The sequence below is a fragment of the Miniopterus schreibersii genome (assembly GCF_964146895.1).
Source record: "Miniopterus schreibersii genome assembly, chromosome: 4".
Lineage (NCBI taxonomy): Eukaryota > Metazoa > Chordata > Mammalia > Chiroptera > Miniopteridae > Miniopterus > Miniopterus schreibersii.
In genome coordinates, this window is record NC_138105.1 from 43,111,411 (window position 1) to 43,126,670 (window position 15,260).

General features: G+C 41.6%; 1 protein-coding gene across 3 annotated transcripts in view; it reads left to right on the forward strand.

The window, feature by feature from the left end:
• Positions 1-15,260, forward strand: part of ARHGAP10 (Rho GTPase activating protein 10) — a 250,505-nt gene that overhangs the window by 69,867 nt on the left and 165,378 nt on the right. For all 3 annotated transcript variants that reach the window (XM_081134741.1, XM_081134742.1, XM_081134740.1), the window contains 2 exons: positions 978-1,073; positions 1,147-1,208. In XM_081134741.1, the coding sequence (XP_080990867.1) occupies positions 1,206-1,208 (3 nt within the window). In that variant the 5' untranslated portion in view covers positions 978-1,073; positions 1,147-1,205. The remainder of the gene's footprint in view (positions 1-977; positions 1,074-1,146; positions 1,209-15,260) is intronic.

Below are 15,260 nucleotides of genomic sequence, written 5' to 3' on the forward strand. Positions count from 1 at the left end.
AAAGGAGATAATCTTTATTTTACTTATTTTTCAAGAATATTGGATGAGATAGAAAAAATATTACCTACCTTGGCATGTGGACCTAAGATAAACATTAACTTAGATTAGAAATATGTTTTCTATTTTCTGTTAATCTCCAATAAAAAAAGTTGAGGACTCTATAGGTGTTTTTCAGAATGAATTTGTTCTAACATTTAAGCTTGGCCTTTAGTTACCTCCCTGTTGCTATTTTCTATGAAAACTCTTTCAACATCTTTTGGGTTCTCTGCCTGGAGTTTGACAATCAGTTAAGGCCATCTGGTTGGCTGATGTCAAGCTTTTGAGATCCGTGTGTGTATGGTGTGTGTGTGTGTGTTTTAATTTTTCAATTGCATTTTACATTCAGTTTTGTTTTAGTTGCCGGTGTACAGCATAGTGGTTAGACAACCACATACTTTACAAAGTGTGTCCCCCCCCCAATATTCCCAGTACCCACCTGGCACTATATGTAGTTATAATATTATTATTGACTGTATTTCCTATTCTGTACTTTACATCCCCATGACTTTTTTTGTAACCACCAATCTCTACTTGAGACGCTTATATTTGAAACCTTGGTAGCCAGCCAGATCTCACCGAGCCCTGGGAGATGCTATCAGGGGTGTGTGTTCATAGCCTGAACTTTTGAATCCGGCAACCTCTGACCCGAGTAAGCAGAGAAAGGGAAAGTGCTTTAGGGAACTAGGCGAAGCAGTTGGATCCCCGAGGAAGAAGAGTCTGGGGGAGGGAAGAAACGTTTCTCCAGCACCTGCTCTCTGCCGCAATGTGCAGTGGAAGACAGAAGCCGCCTGGAGAGCCCACCAGGGATGAAGGGCCCCTTGGCAGAGTTGGGTTGTGCCTCTTCACAGATTGAGTGGAGGAGAGCTCTCCAGCTCACTTGACCTTAGGAGGAATGAATGTCTTCTAAGCATTGCCCATGATTCAATCTTTCTTCCTAGGTCTCTCGGCAGCCCAGCGGAAGTTTGCTCACTCGCTCAGAGACTTTAAATTTGAGTTTATTGGCGATGCGGAGACTGATGATGAACGCTGCATAGGTACGTGAGGGTGAGGTTTTTGTTTGCTGTCCTTTGCTTTGTCCACCAAATAATGATTCCTTTCTCTTGACAGATGCTTCCTTACGTGAGTTTTCTAACTTTCTGAAGAACCTGGAAGAACAGAGAGAAATTATGGTGAGTTGTGGGGTGTAAATTAGTAAGTCCAACTTCGAGCGGGGAAAACCTGGCTTTAGACGCTGGTCCTGGTGGAGCTTGGATGCATTTATCCGTGGAGGAAGTAGTAGAAGGAGCCTTGATGAGGTCTCAGGAGCCCGGGTTTCTAGTTCCAGTGGTGCTGACCGTGATCAGATCTTAGACAGGTTGCTGGACCTCTAGACCTGTTTCTTTATCTGTAAAATAGAGGGTTGAACTATATCAGTGTCACCTAGGTTTTTGTAAGCAGTGGAGCACTTTCATTTAAGTTGAGTCTCATGCCCTGGTCAGTGTGCTCAGTGGTTAGAGCATTGGCTGGGGCACAGAAGAGCCAAGGGTTCGATTCCCAGTCAAGGGCTGCAGGTTCGATCCCTGGTTCCGGTTGGGGTGCATGAGGGAGGCAACCAATCAATGAGTGTCTCTCACATTGATGTTTCTCTCTCTGTCTCCCTCCCCACCCTTCCACTCTCTAAAAATCAATGGAAAAAATGTCCTCGAGTAAGGATTAACAACAACAGAAATTGAGTCCTATGCAAAATCTTAATATATCAAAAAGATAAAAGCAGAAAAGCTTATGGAGAGGCACAGGAACAGCAGGGTGATGTTAAGAGTTAAATCTGTAGATTTCTAGGCTGTGTGGAGAGGGAGAGAACTTGGTCTTGGAGTCTTTAAAATCCCACTTTACCTTGAGATTCATGATCCCAACAGTAATAATAATAGTTACACTTCATTGGGTGCTCTCCACGTGCCTGATGCTGTGCTGAGTGCATTGAGTGGATGATCTTATTTACGCTCAGCAATGCGTTTTAAGTGTATTGAGTGATACTTACCTTTCTTAAAAGCTTGCATTTCCCTCCAGTTGACTGATGTTCATTCATTCCACAATGATTCACAGTAGAATTGGCACTGAATTATGACACTATCTATTCTCACCCATTTTTTTTTTAGACTTAAAAAAAAAAGACAAACTAGTTTTTTTCTATGTTTTGGAAAATGAGTGCTACCTAGTGTAAGTGTATGAGTGTGTTCAGATGTATGTGGTGGTGGTAATAATACTGAGCATGATAACAAAGGTGCCCAGTCCCATGCCCAGTCCTGGCCTAAGCTGTTTACCTAATATTAAGTTATTCTCATATCAACTCTGTGAGACAGACTGTTATTGTCCCCTTATTTTACAGAGGAGGAAACTGAGGCACAGTACCTTGCCCAAGATCACATGGCAGCTGGGAGGTAGAGCATTCTGCAGATTAGTATTGGATTCCTTTTGCCTTTTGTGTTCCAGTGACTGATTAGAATCTGAGCACAGAGGCAAACAAAGCCAAGTCCCTGCCCTCAGGGAGGTTACATTCTAGAAAGGAGAGGTGATAACAAAATATACAATACATTGTCAGGTAGTGATAGGTGCTACAAAATTTAATAAGGAAGGGCAAGTACCTAGAGAATGGGGCGGGGTACTGTTATACCTAGAGTGGGGAGGGAAGGCATTCAACAGCGAACCATATGAGGCATCCAGGTATCTGGGGGGAAGAGAGTTCTGGTCAGCTTGGTGCTAAATTTTAGCTCTGCAGATAGGTCGGTTGCATCTTGTATGCGCCCTGACCAGAGATCGAATCCGCAATCTAGGCATGTACCCTGACTGGGAATCGAACCCACAACCTTTTGGTGTACTGGATGATGCTCCAACCAACTGAGCCACCCAGCCAGGGCTCTACTGCTTGTCTTGATACTGTTAACGTTTTATGTTCCTTGAGATGAACTGACTAGGTCAAAAAACTGGAATGTGGTCTTAGCTCCAGGGTGTCTGGGAGAGAGAGAGCATGGTTCTCAGATCTGCTGTTAGCTGACTTAATGATTTAATCTTCAGCCGTGATGCGGTTGATAGGCTATCTGAAGTAGGAGGAGGGTGGCAGGGCTGGGTTTTCAGTGCAGGGTAGAAGTAAGAACAGGATGTCCGTATAAGGCCATGAACTGCAGAGAGAAATGGGACACTCTGTTATAACTCTTGTGGGAACAGCAGCACCTGCTGGATAGCAGGAAATTATCCAAAGCCAGAAAGCAGTGGGGGCGGCTGTGACCAACCATAGAATTAACAGGACATCTGGACACATAGTGTTATGGGTTTTTTTTTAACTTTGTAGTTTGGAAAATTTTGAGTATGTACAAAAGTAGAGAGAAAAATATTAAACTACATGTACTCATCACCCAGCTTCAATACCATTGCCACACAACCGATCTTGTTTCTCCTATACCCCTTACTACCATTGTTTTGACAGAAAAGGCCAGTATCACTCGTAAATACCTTACTGTATAGCTCTTAAAGATCACTCTTTTGAACCACAGCATCCTTGTCATACCTAAAAAACAAATAATCCCTTAATATTACAAAGGATTAGGTCGTATTCAAATTTTTCTGATATTCATTCACGTTTTGTCACTCCTCCCCACCCCCCCATAACGGTTTGTTTGAATCTGGATCCAAACACAATACATTTGATTGATAAGTTTCTAAGTCACCTTTAATCTATAGGATCTTCCTCTTCTGTTTGCCCTTGACAGGAATTTCTAATGCCTTTCCATTAGCTTTCAAGGACCTTTATGACTTAACAGTTTTAAGTTGTGAGTTAACAGTTACAGTAATGAAGTTAATAAAAATTAAAAACCCATTAATAAAAATTAATTAACCCATATTGATGTTATTTGGATGTTTTTGTCTAATCTCGATAGGCAGTGATCCCCCCCCATTTTTTTAAGCATGTGAATTGTATGGAATCATTATGGCTACTTTTGTTCCTTTAAATAGCTTTGAATACTTACAAAAAAAAATCTTTCATGCTTTACTCGACACCAGCCTTAAACTTTTGACTAAGAAAAGATACCTCTCTCAAGAAGTGTCCAGTGTAATTCTGGAGAGTAACTGGTAAAAAGGGAACTAAAATATGTTATATTAAGTACAATAACAGAGGAATAGAGTGTGGCTGCATGGAGTGGGGAGCAGCTCTGCCTGTGCTTCTCAGGAAAGACTGTCTGGAAGAAGTGGTATTTGAGCTGGAGTTCAGGGGACAAGACACCAAGGAGGGCCTATGTATAGTTTCACAAGCTCATACGTAGCTCCCAACAGCGTGACAACGAGGTAGGATGGTCTTTAGGCAGTTCGATGCCAGTACATCCTGAGAACTTTTAAAAAGTCTTATTTTACTTCAAGTATTACAAACCAGCAGCATGTTAAAAGCCACATATTAAAAAAGGGATGCAACAAGACAGCTGTAAATCGAGGTAGAAATATTCTAAAATTGGTTCCAACGATTTAGCAAAATCTTAGTGGTCACTTAATTTCTAAAAGCAGTCAGTATTGTCTGAAGTCCTAAATTAAATGATGGTGCTGTATAGTAATTGTATATTCATGATTAAGACTGAATCATGAAAATGTTAAAAAATATAATTAAGACTGAATCATGAAAATGCTAAAAAAATATAGTTTTAGAAGGCAAAGAGTAATGCCAAATATTTTTAAAGAGCTTTCCATTTCCTAAATAAATGTTAAAATAGGATTTTGAGCTTTAAGGGATAAAGTCACCTGGAAGCTCAACAATCTAGGAACACATTTTTCCTTGTTGGGTTTGAGCCACCAGGTATATATATCTTCACCAGGTATATATATAGTCTGTGTACTGACTAGGATACGTATACACACACACACACACACACACACACTCCAACAATTACTGTTGAGTGCCTGTTCCTTGCTGAGCACTTTGCCAAATGCTGTGGAGACAAAGGCATGGTTTCTACCCTTGAGTAGTTGGCTGTCCGTTGGGGGAAATTGCCAAAAGCGTGATAACAGAGAGGCTGGGGGAATTCAGGGGACGCATTTTGGAGACACCATTCCTGAGCTGAGTTTACAGGTGACTCAGAGTTAGCCTGTAAGGAAAGATGGAGGTGAGGAAAACTGATTTTGGAAGAGAGAGAGGGGTGCGTTTGCCTGTAGCCCGCTAGTGTCCAGCTCTGTAGCTATTGGATGAATTGTTGGGGAGGGAAGTGGAAAGAAGGCCAGTCTAACCAGCCAGAGTTTTTCCTCTGTGCATGGAAGTCGGTTTCTATGAATGAATGTGTCTCGTTCCATAAAAGGCCAATAAGATCTTTTCAGGACAGTGTTTTCAAGTGAGTAGTTTGTGCTGGAAATAATTGCCAACCTTGACTGTGAAAGTGAGGAAGTAACTCGCGTTGGGGAGCTGGCTGCGCTGAGGGCCAGCGTGGCCCTGCCGCCGTGGCGCTCTGCGCGGTGTCGCGCTAGCATTCCGGAGATGTTCCCTCTGGTGTGGGCAGGACAGGACAGGGAGTCCTTATCCAAGGTGGGCTGCTGGCCAGGAATTCAAGGACTTTTAAAATAGTGCTGTAGTGTTTATGACATTCTTTAAAAGGGCTTCATGCTGTATTTCCTTCTCCGCATGTATCCTTTTACCATATTGAGTTAGTTTTGCCCTCCAAAACATGACTGTCCAGCCTCTGGGGGTTATGACCAATGAGGGCAGCTGTGCAAGGCCCGGAGTCTGGGGAAAGCATCAGGGAAGAGGGGGTAACAGGAGAGAGGAGGGCTAGCTTGCCGGGTGGTACAAAAAAGGCCACCCCCATCCCACTGGGCTGGCAAGCAGATGGGAGGGGGTGTCCTTTCCACCAGCTGCACCCCTTTCCCACTTGGGCAAGATGACCCTGTGCATGCACAGACTCTGGAGGCGGCTGATACCCTTTCCCTTTTTTTCCATGTTTTTTCCCACTACAGATTTGACTCTTGTGAAGCACTGGGTCAGGGAACGCTTGCTGGGTGGTTGGCCCTTAGCTTATGTCCTGATAAGGAAGGTCCGAGGCTCCTGAGAACTGAAGGCTTTTGTTAATAGTTTAGATAGTTCTAGGCAAGACACAAGTGTTTCCTCAACCCTTGTCTGCTTTGCTTCACTCCTTTCTCATCGTTTCTTTCATTGTCTAGATGTCTTACAGTCACGTAGTTAAGTAGTTTCCATGTCTTTTGAGGTTTTTTGACACTGATGTTTGTTCCATATTTTCTGTTGGTTTTTTTTGTTTTTTTTTTTTACTTTCCAAAGTGTTTCATATTATTAGAATAACACATGTTGGCTAAAATGAACTAAATCATTTTTACCTTTTGGTAGACGTTTTCATGATAATCTTTTCTTAGTGCACCCTAGGGCAGTGGTCCCTCTCCCATCAGTATCAGTATCACCTGGGAACATGCTAGAAATGCAAACTCTTGGCCCCTGCCCCAGACCTACTGAGTCAGAAACTCTGGGGTGGAGTTCATCGGCCTGTGTTTCAGTGAGCCCTCCGGGTTATTGTCAAGCATGCTGAAATCAGAACCACTGGCCTAGGTGCTTGTGAAATCTCGGCTGCATTCCTAGCCTTGGAGAGAAAGCTGCCTGCAAGTTGGATGCACTATAAATTGCCTTTTAATGACTTTGTGTCTACCACAAGGCTCAAATAATCCTTAAAAATCTAAGTTTTGACCTGTCATTTCCAAAGGATTTGGACTATGTCTGGCTTTTTTATTTTAGTGGGCCAGATTTCTGCTGTTAGGAATTTTAGTGTTACTTGATTTGCACTTAGCATTGCTTGTGACTTAGTTCCTGTAATGTGTTAAGTACCTAGGGCATCCCACGCCACTGGAAAGACTGTGCCTTTAGTTTCATCTTACTTTGATTATAAATTTTATATGGTATATCAGGCCTGTTTTAATCAGTTCTTTTACAGATAAAGTGTCACATTTTTGTATGGAATTCTGTTGGCAGGCACATTCAGATGGGGAAAAATCCATCTTGAATTTATTTACAAAACATTTCTCAGTTTCGTTTAAAAGTTGTCAGGGACCTAACTTTATGAAGACTTTTTCTCCTTGAACTGACCTTTGCAGTTTGACATCATTGTTTTTTCATATAAATCCTGTTCCCCCCCCCTTGTAAACCCATTATAATTCAGTTAGATGTGGATGTTATTGTGAAACTGTTTTTTTGTTTTGTTTTTTGAAGGTGGACCTTTCAAGAGTTGGATTTTTACTGGCCCAGAATCCTATGGAGATACAGTCAGGGCTAACTCAAGTTAAAATTTAAAGTAAAGGCGAGTGTTTTAGGCGGGAGGCCCGGGCTCCATCCTGGACCCCCTTTTGTGTGAGGCCAAGCCTCTGACTCAGTGTTCTCTCTCTCGGTGACTCACTGTCATTTGTGGCCTCGCAGCCTTGTCGTCCTGCGATACTGACTTCCCTCCTGAAACTGTGTTTCCTATGTTTAATATCCTTGGGCGTGCACTCTGCTTCTGAGGAATCAGCCAGCTCTTTTGATAAACCAGTGAATACTGATGTGAAAGTATAGACAGGAACTTGTCTGCCCCCACACAGCAAGGGACAGCAGCATGTAACCAGCCTGCTCACTTCATCGTCCAAACCAGAGAAGTGGTTCCATGAGTGGGAATTAGTTCAGCCGAATCTACTGTTTTCTAAGAAAAGTACTGTGGGTTGAGCCAGGGTACCTCAAATCGTTCTTCAGATCCTGTCTTGAAGGACCCAGGGGCATGGCCTGGTTCCTAAAATAAAGAGCTGAGAGAGAACTTAGGATAATTCACTTTCAACCCCTTGATTTAAACAAAAGCAAAAAAAGAGGGTGGGTGGGCACTAGAACTGAGTGAGGTGGAATGATTTGATCTACATCACAAAATAAGTTGGTGATAAAGACTGAAATCAAATATTTCTCCTGTCTTCTGGTATCTTAGTGACGTTATTTCTTGTCTTTAGCTCCTTGTAAGAGTTAGTACCCTTTCCTCCCCCTTTAAACTTGGGGGGGATGGATACGTGTCCTTGTAGCTGCTGTCTACCAGGCGGCGGTTATGAAGAAACATGAATTTGGTTGTAATTCTCCTGGCCTGTTTGGACAACTGAAGTCTCTTGATATTTCAATCGCCAAACCATTTAATGCCCAGTTAAAGAGGAAATATGAATCCTGGTGGTGGTTTGAAACCTGCCAATGAGACCTTTTGGTTAGGTCAAGGCAGTGCTAATATCAGTGTCTAAAGAGTGAGTGCCATTATCTTGGAGGGAAATCCTGGAGACCATAGCGGAGCACTCCTTTGGGAAATAATGCATCTCCAATTTTTTTGACAACACAGAGGAAAAAAAATGTGGGGAAAACTAGATTGGTGACTAAAATGAAAAGGGATTCAGAGGAGTTGGGCTCTGAAGATATTTTAGAGCCCAAATGCTTATTTTCTTTTCTACGAATGCACAAGAGGGATACACAATAAAAAAATATACATCTAACTATTAAAGAGCTTTTTCAATAAAAATAAAAGCTCCAAGTGAGTCCCTGGGAGACTTGCTGAACTTATCCTGGAGCTGCGCTGCAGTCTGAACTTCCTTCCCTGCCTCCTTCCCCTGGGCTCAGACCTGCATCACTGTCTTGAGAGCTCCTCCAGCCTTCCCTGGCTCCCTCCCCATTTTCTCCCACAGAGGTTTCCCCTAATACATTTCTTGTGTTTTTAATCCTGTCTTGGTGTCTGCTTCTTAGAGGACAGGGATTAACACAGACACAGACTGTTTTGAGTCAGAGATAATGGATACAGGAGACTCAGCCTAGGTATTTATGGTTACTGTTATCACCATCTATGAGAAATGCTGCATTTATACAGAAACTCTGTTCTTTATAGTACCTAAATTTATAGGAGATTCCCAATTCATTAATAAAACAAATATTTATTTTATTTTATTTAAAAAATATATATATCTTTATTGATTTCAGAGAGAGGAAAGACGAGAGAGAGAGATAGAAACATCAATGATGAGAGGGTCATTGATCCAGCCCGCAACCCGGGCATGTGCCCTGACCGGGAATCGAACCCCGATTGCCTGGATCCTAGGTCAACACTCAACCGCTGAGCCACGCCCGGCTGGGCAAAACAAATATTTTTGAATGTCCAGTATAAGGAAGGATATTAGGCTCTTGTTCAGGCTGAGGTGCTCAGCTGCTGGCTGAGTAGGGACTGAGTTATAAGAGCCCTTCTGTCCCACGCCCTTCTTTTTCTCTCTTGACCACTCAAGGCATCACAGAAGGGTCCGAGAGCTCTCTTTGTCATTGGTCAAAGGCATAGGTGTTCTTTTCTGAATAGCCTCCTCTGTCTGTCTGTCTGTCTCTCCCTCCCTCTCTGGTATTTTCTTGATTCAACAGTTTATTGCCTTAAATTACTCAGGAGGTTCCATTTCTCGCTGTGCCACTGAATTCTACCATTCACTTTAGAAATTAAACTGTTACCTTATTTAATGCTAAAAAACAAAAGTGCAGATTCCCTCACAATACTTTCCCAGCTGTCTCGACAAGCTTATCTTACATTTACTTCTGTGGGGTTTTATGCTTTCTCATAATGTTCTGTCCAAGTATTTGTTTTGTTTTAAAAACAGAAATTCCGTATTGTCTCTCATACACAGACGGAAAGAAGATCAAGGTTGAGTCTCTGCACATCCTTATTAGGTTAACAGACTTAAAGTAGCCAGTAGTTTTTGTTTTTTTAAGATTTTCATTTTTTCCCCAGCATAAGGAAAAGTATCTTTATTGGTGGAGTCTGTTTGATGTAAATAATTGAAGTGTATGACTACTTTCTTTTTTTGATTAATATTCTTCAAAATTGATGCAAGCTTTTTATTTTTTCTTTAAATAAACCCGAAGATATTTGCTCATCAAAGATAGACCTTAAGAGAATCTTAAACTTTTGTGATACACTTGCCTAACTTTTTTTCCCCCCAGAGCCAGGTCATGGCCAAATATTCTGGGAATAAAGTCAGAGAGCAGAAATGGTTAGAACTTTAGGTCAGATCCTCTTGTTTTATTAGGTTTTAAGCTATTCAGAATTTAGGATTGAAAGTTGATAAAAACTCCTGTTGGGGACTTTTCATTCTTAGACTGTCTGAAGGAAAGTAGAAGTGTGGTAACTGAACTAGTGAATTTAGAATATATATTTTACAAATTATGGTTCTTGGGCATTAAGTGAGACTGTCATGGTTTCAAAAGAATCAGACATTCAAGGAACCATTTCATATTAATTGACTTCTGATTTTCAGGTTTAAACGTTGTTAATTTACAGCACCTCTGCACCCATGTCCCAGTTAGAGCTCTGTGTATGGGTTCATTAAGATTCTCATTAGTTCTTAGCTGGTGTGTTTGAGCTATTACCAAAAATTTAATTTTGTTTTTACATTATTATTTTTTCTACCAGGAGGATTAGCTTAGCTTAAGCTGTGCTTAAAAATAAAATATCATACTGGGATTTTTTTACTTGGAAGTTAAAATTGCTTCTACTGTGACATCCCCTTTCTCTTTTTACGTAATTGTGTTAAGTAGGTAGAAAGCAAGTATTGTTATTCCTTCTTTGCAGAATCTTTGCCCCTCTGTTCTTTCTCTTATTTCAGTTACTAAAAAAAGGTGGGAGGACTTTATTCTCTATTTTTGTTTGTTAATTCTCACCCGAGGATATTTTTTCCATTGACTTGTAGAGAGAGTGGAAGGGAGGGAGGGAGAGAAAGGGAGAGAGAGACACAACAGTTGGTTGTGCGGCCACACATGCCCTGGCGGGCTGGGGATTGAACTTACAACCCTTTGGTGTGAGGGCCGAAGCTCTAACCACTGGCCAGGGCTATTATCTATTTTCATTTTCCTATTAAAACTGGCGCCCTGATTGATGGAGGAAGGCACAGTACAGGGAGATACTGGATGGATGGAGAAAGGTAGCAAAGGATGAGTGTGGATGGAGAGTGATCTAATTAATTAAAAATGAGTTGGCTTAATCAGGGAAAAAAATCTTGTTGAGGAATATTAAAAAGCATAGTACTTAAATCATTTTGATATCATTTATGGTTCTGAAAATGTTAAAATATCAATCCGATATTAGTCTGGATTCTGTTGCAAGGTCTGGCTGTTTTGTACAGAAAGAGAATTTATTAAAGAATATTAGGTAGGTTGCAGTATCTTTAAAAGGTTTTAGGAACCAAGAACGATGCCCCGGATCACACCACAGAGCTGGGTTTGCCACTGGAAATAAACACTACAGCCTGCACCAGCAACACCGCAGGCCCTGCGGGCTGTTGGTATAACTGCTGCTTCTGGTAACCGGTGCGGTGCTACTACCCACTAGACTCTCTGGTTACTGGTTTTGTTGAAGCACCAGTTTCCAAATCAGCCTTGGGTGGGAGCATGTGATTAGTGGAACCCTGGCCGGATGCCAGTACTGCACTGCAGGATGTCTGGGAAAGCAAGTGTCTGTCGTTCTCACCACTTGTAGTGGAAGGTGGTTCCTGCGTCATTAAGAAGGAGAATTCCTCAAACACAGGAAGGGCTTTCAGGTGCCTGGTAGCCCAGAAGGACAGATACCCACTACCTGTGATGTTCTTGTCTGATTACACTGCAGTACCACTTTCCCATGACCGGAATAAACAAAATGATTTTTGGATAGCCTCAGTGTATATATTTTTAGGCATGCATATGCATGTCTGCTAGATAATCACATCTACTTTAATTATTTAGTTGATAACATATGTGTCCACATTTTAAAATGAGATCATCAGTGTATAATTTAGGAATAGTTTCCCCACTTACTTCATGAAAAAGTTATTCTAACTCTCAACACCTTAGATATTAGTATGTTTATCTCAGACATGTGGTGAACTTTTCAGCACAGCTTTGCACAGTACCTCCTGGCATGTCTATCTGAGTTCTTGGAGATACAGCAGCACCTTTTAAACTTCTTTCTGATGCTTTCATTGGGAATTTTATCTCATGCCAGAAGTACTCATTTGCAGCAAATTTGGACAGTCTTAAAAAAATTATTCCTGAGATGTGTTCATGATTTTCTTAATGTAACCACTTACCTTTTATTTATTTTACTTTTTAAAAATATATCTTTATTGATTTCAGAGAGAGGAAAGGAGAGGGAGAGAGAGAGACAGAAACATCAATGATGAGAGAGTCATTGATCGGCTGCCTCCTGCACGCCCCCTAACTGGGGATAGATCCCACAACCTGGGCATGTGCCTTGACCAGGAATCAAACCCCGATCGCCTGGATCCTAGGTCAACGCTCAACCACTGAGCCACGCCTGGCTGCGCTGACCACTTACCTTTTAAAGTGATCTTTACGAAAACACTGAACACTAATTTATTGATTTTTTTTTTTTTGAGAGAGAGGAAGGGAGAGGGAGAGAGATAGGAAACTGACATCAACATTGATCTGCCTCCTGCATGCCCCCTGCTGGGAATCGAGCCCACAGCCCGGCATTGCCCTGACCAGGAATTGAACTGTGACGTCCTGGTGCATGGGTCGATTCTCAACCTCTGAGCCACCCTCGCCAGGCTAAACACTAATTTTGACGTCATCTCTAGAATGACAACTAAGTCTTCTTACATTTCTTAGATTTCCCTTTTTTTTCTAACACAGAACTGTTCGTGATCTCTAAACATCTGAAACTAGATGTGATTGGGGCCATGTCAGGCTAATATTCCTCAAAGGAAAGTCTTTAAGAATACTTATATAGAGCAGGTTCCTTTTTTTTTTTTTTTTAAGGGACAGTTTTGGGGAAAATATTCCCTATGTTTGGAGATGTTTTGTGATAATAGTCCTTGGCACCCTTTCCCAAGACTCTGTTTCAAGAAAAATAAGGAATATGTCTTTGCCGAATGGTTATTTTGCTTCTTTTCTTGACATTGGGTTTGGAAAATAGAGTTTTTCCTTTAGTCTACTGAAATGGGAAGTATCTTGAAGGTCATGGGAGAAAACTGGAGATTCTCCTTTGCTCTCAGATAATGCATTCCTCTGGGGGCTAGAAGACTTGGAATCCAGGCTTAAAATACTGAGGGCCTTGGGGAACAGACATAAATCCTTCTTTCTTATTAGACAGTCTGTTCTTGTTAGTACTGAGTGATTAGAAAGGCGTGATGAGCACTCATACCGGTTTATTCATGGTTTTACCTAGGCCCAGTCTGTAAAAATTGTTATTAAAGATATCACCGGATGTAATTTTGCCTCTGTTGCCTTTTTACTGAATATGGGTTTTGGTCCTAAGCCCCATTCTCTTTAGCATTCACGTCTGGACTTGGCCTTTGATCTCAGATGGGGGATTTAAAGTAGTGGCAGTGGTTCCTCCCCACAGTGGTGCCTGATTCTCTGTTCATGAGCCACATCCTCAAGAGATTTCTCAGCTCTCGCTCAAACTATAGAGGTAAAGATGCCTCCCCGCCTTTCCTTTTCCTTTCAGACATTTAACTTCTGGCATCTAAATGTCTAATGAAAAGGGGTTTCAGATTTGACTAGTGGGGAAAAGTTTAACCCCCCAGACTGTTATATAATAATCTTGTTCTTTACCGTTGAGGTGTGATGTTCTGATGGACTCTGTGGTTTGCCATCATATATGATAAGGCAACATTGAGATGTAGTCTGTACTTCCACTTCTCCCAATTATATAAACCCCTGGATCATAGAGATGGATAGGACCTCAGAGGTCTCAGGGCCAGGTCATAGTGGTGGGTAGGACCTCAGAGGTCTCAGGGCGAGCTTCCTCTCCACACAGCAATCTTTGAGAATGTCTCTGGACATTGGTCATCCAGCTTCTGCTTGTTTATGTGGAAGGAGCTAGAGGTCACCACATTGCATGGTCCATGGTCAGTCTTAGTTCCTCTTGATAGTAAACCCAGATCTGTTCTACAGCTTTTCCCCATTAGACCTGGTTTTGCTTTCTTTAAGGAAATCAACATGATTTTTGCTTCTCCCGGACAGTACTCATTTAAATATTAAAAGGCAGCTTTCATAGTCCCTCTGAATGTTCTCTTTATCCCCAATCCCATTAAACACCTCTGGGGTTCTTACCTGTTCCTCCCAAACCTTTTTAGCATTCTGGGCACATTCCTGCTTTGCTCCATTTAGAAAATGGCTCCCTTAAAATGTGGCAACTGTACTATTGAATGATTACCTTATTTGGATTTGAACAGTGTATGTAACCTGTGTATGTATTCATTATCTTGTAGGCCAGTTTATGACTACTTTGGCACATACTAAACTTCCAGTTAACTCACATTTTTAGGGGTTAAAGCTGCTATTAAGGCCCACTATAAAATTCACATGAACTGTTGTTAAGATACCTTTTACACTTGAGCCTTTCCACATTGAAACTGATCGATTGCTTGTGCCAGGCAAATTCTACAGCACCACTTTGGAATCCTTCTTTTCAGTTTGAGAGCTAGTTGAACTGTGATTCTCTCATCCAATATTTCAGCCTTCCCTCCCAATGTTTGGTGCCTTGCCAATAGGGTCAACATATATTACAAAGATCTGCAGTCATAATAGGACCTGGAGAATATTATGCTAAGCGAAATAAGCCAGGCAGAGAAAGACAAACATCACATGATCTCACTTATATGTGGAATCTGAAGAACTTAATAAACTGATGGACAGAATAGATTCAATGACATGGAAGCGGGGATCAGACTGATGAATCTCAAAGGGATGGAGGGTGGTGGGTGAGTGGAGGGGGGTGAGTGGGTTGGAGGGGGAGAGATTAACCAAAGAGTTTACATACATAAATGCACAACCCAAGGACACGGACAATTGTGTGGAGAGGGACTGGGGAGGAGAGTGGGGCGAGGTGGAATGGGTTATTGGGGAGAAAAAGAGACATCTGTAATATTTTGAACAAAAGAAAAGAAAAGATATACAACTATATAAGAGTAAGTAAAACATCTTATGCTGAGATACTCAAGATGATTCTCTTAGGCAGGGCTCAGTCAACAGTGGCCCATGGGCCAAACCCATTTCCCCTCCCATGTTTATAAGTGAAATGTTGCAACACAGCTATGCTCATTCATTTCTATACTGTATGTGGCTGTGTTTGTGGTATGGCAGAGTTGAGTAGTTGCAGCTGAGGATCATGTGGTGGCAAAGTGTACATTATTTACCACCTGGCCTTTTATAGAAAAAGTTGGCTGACAACTCCTCTAAGGAGAGATCA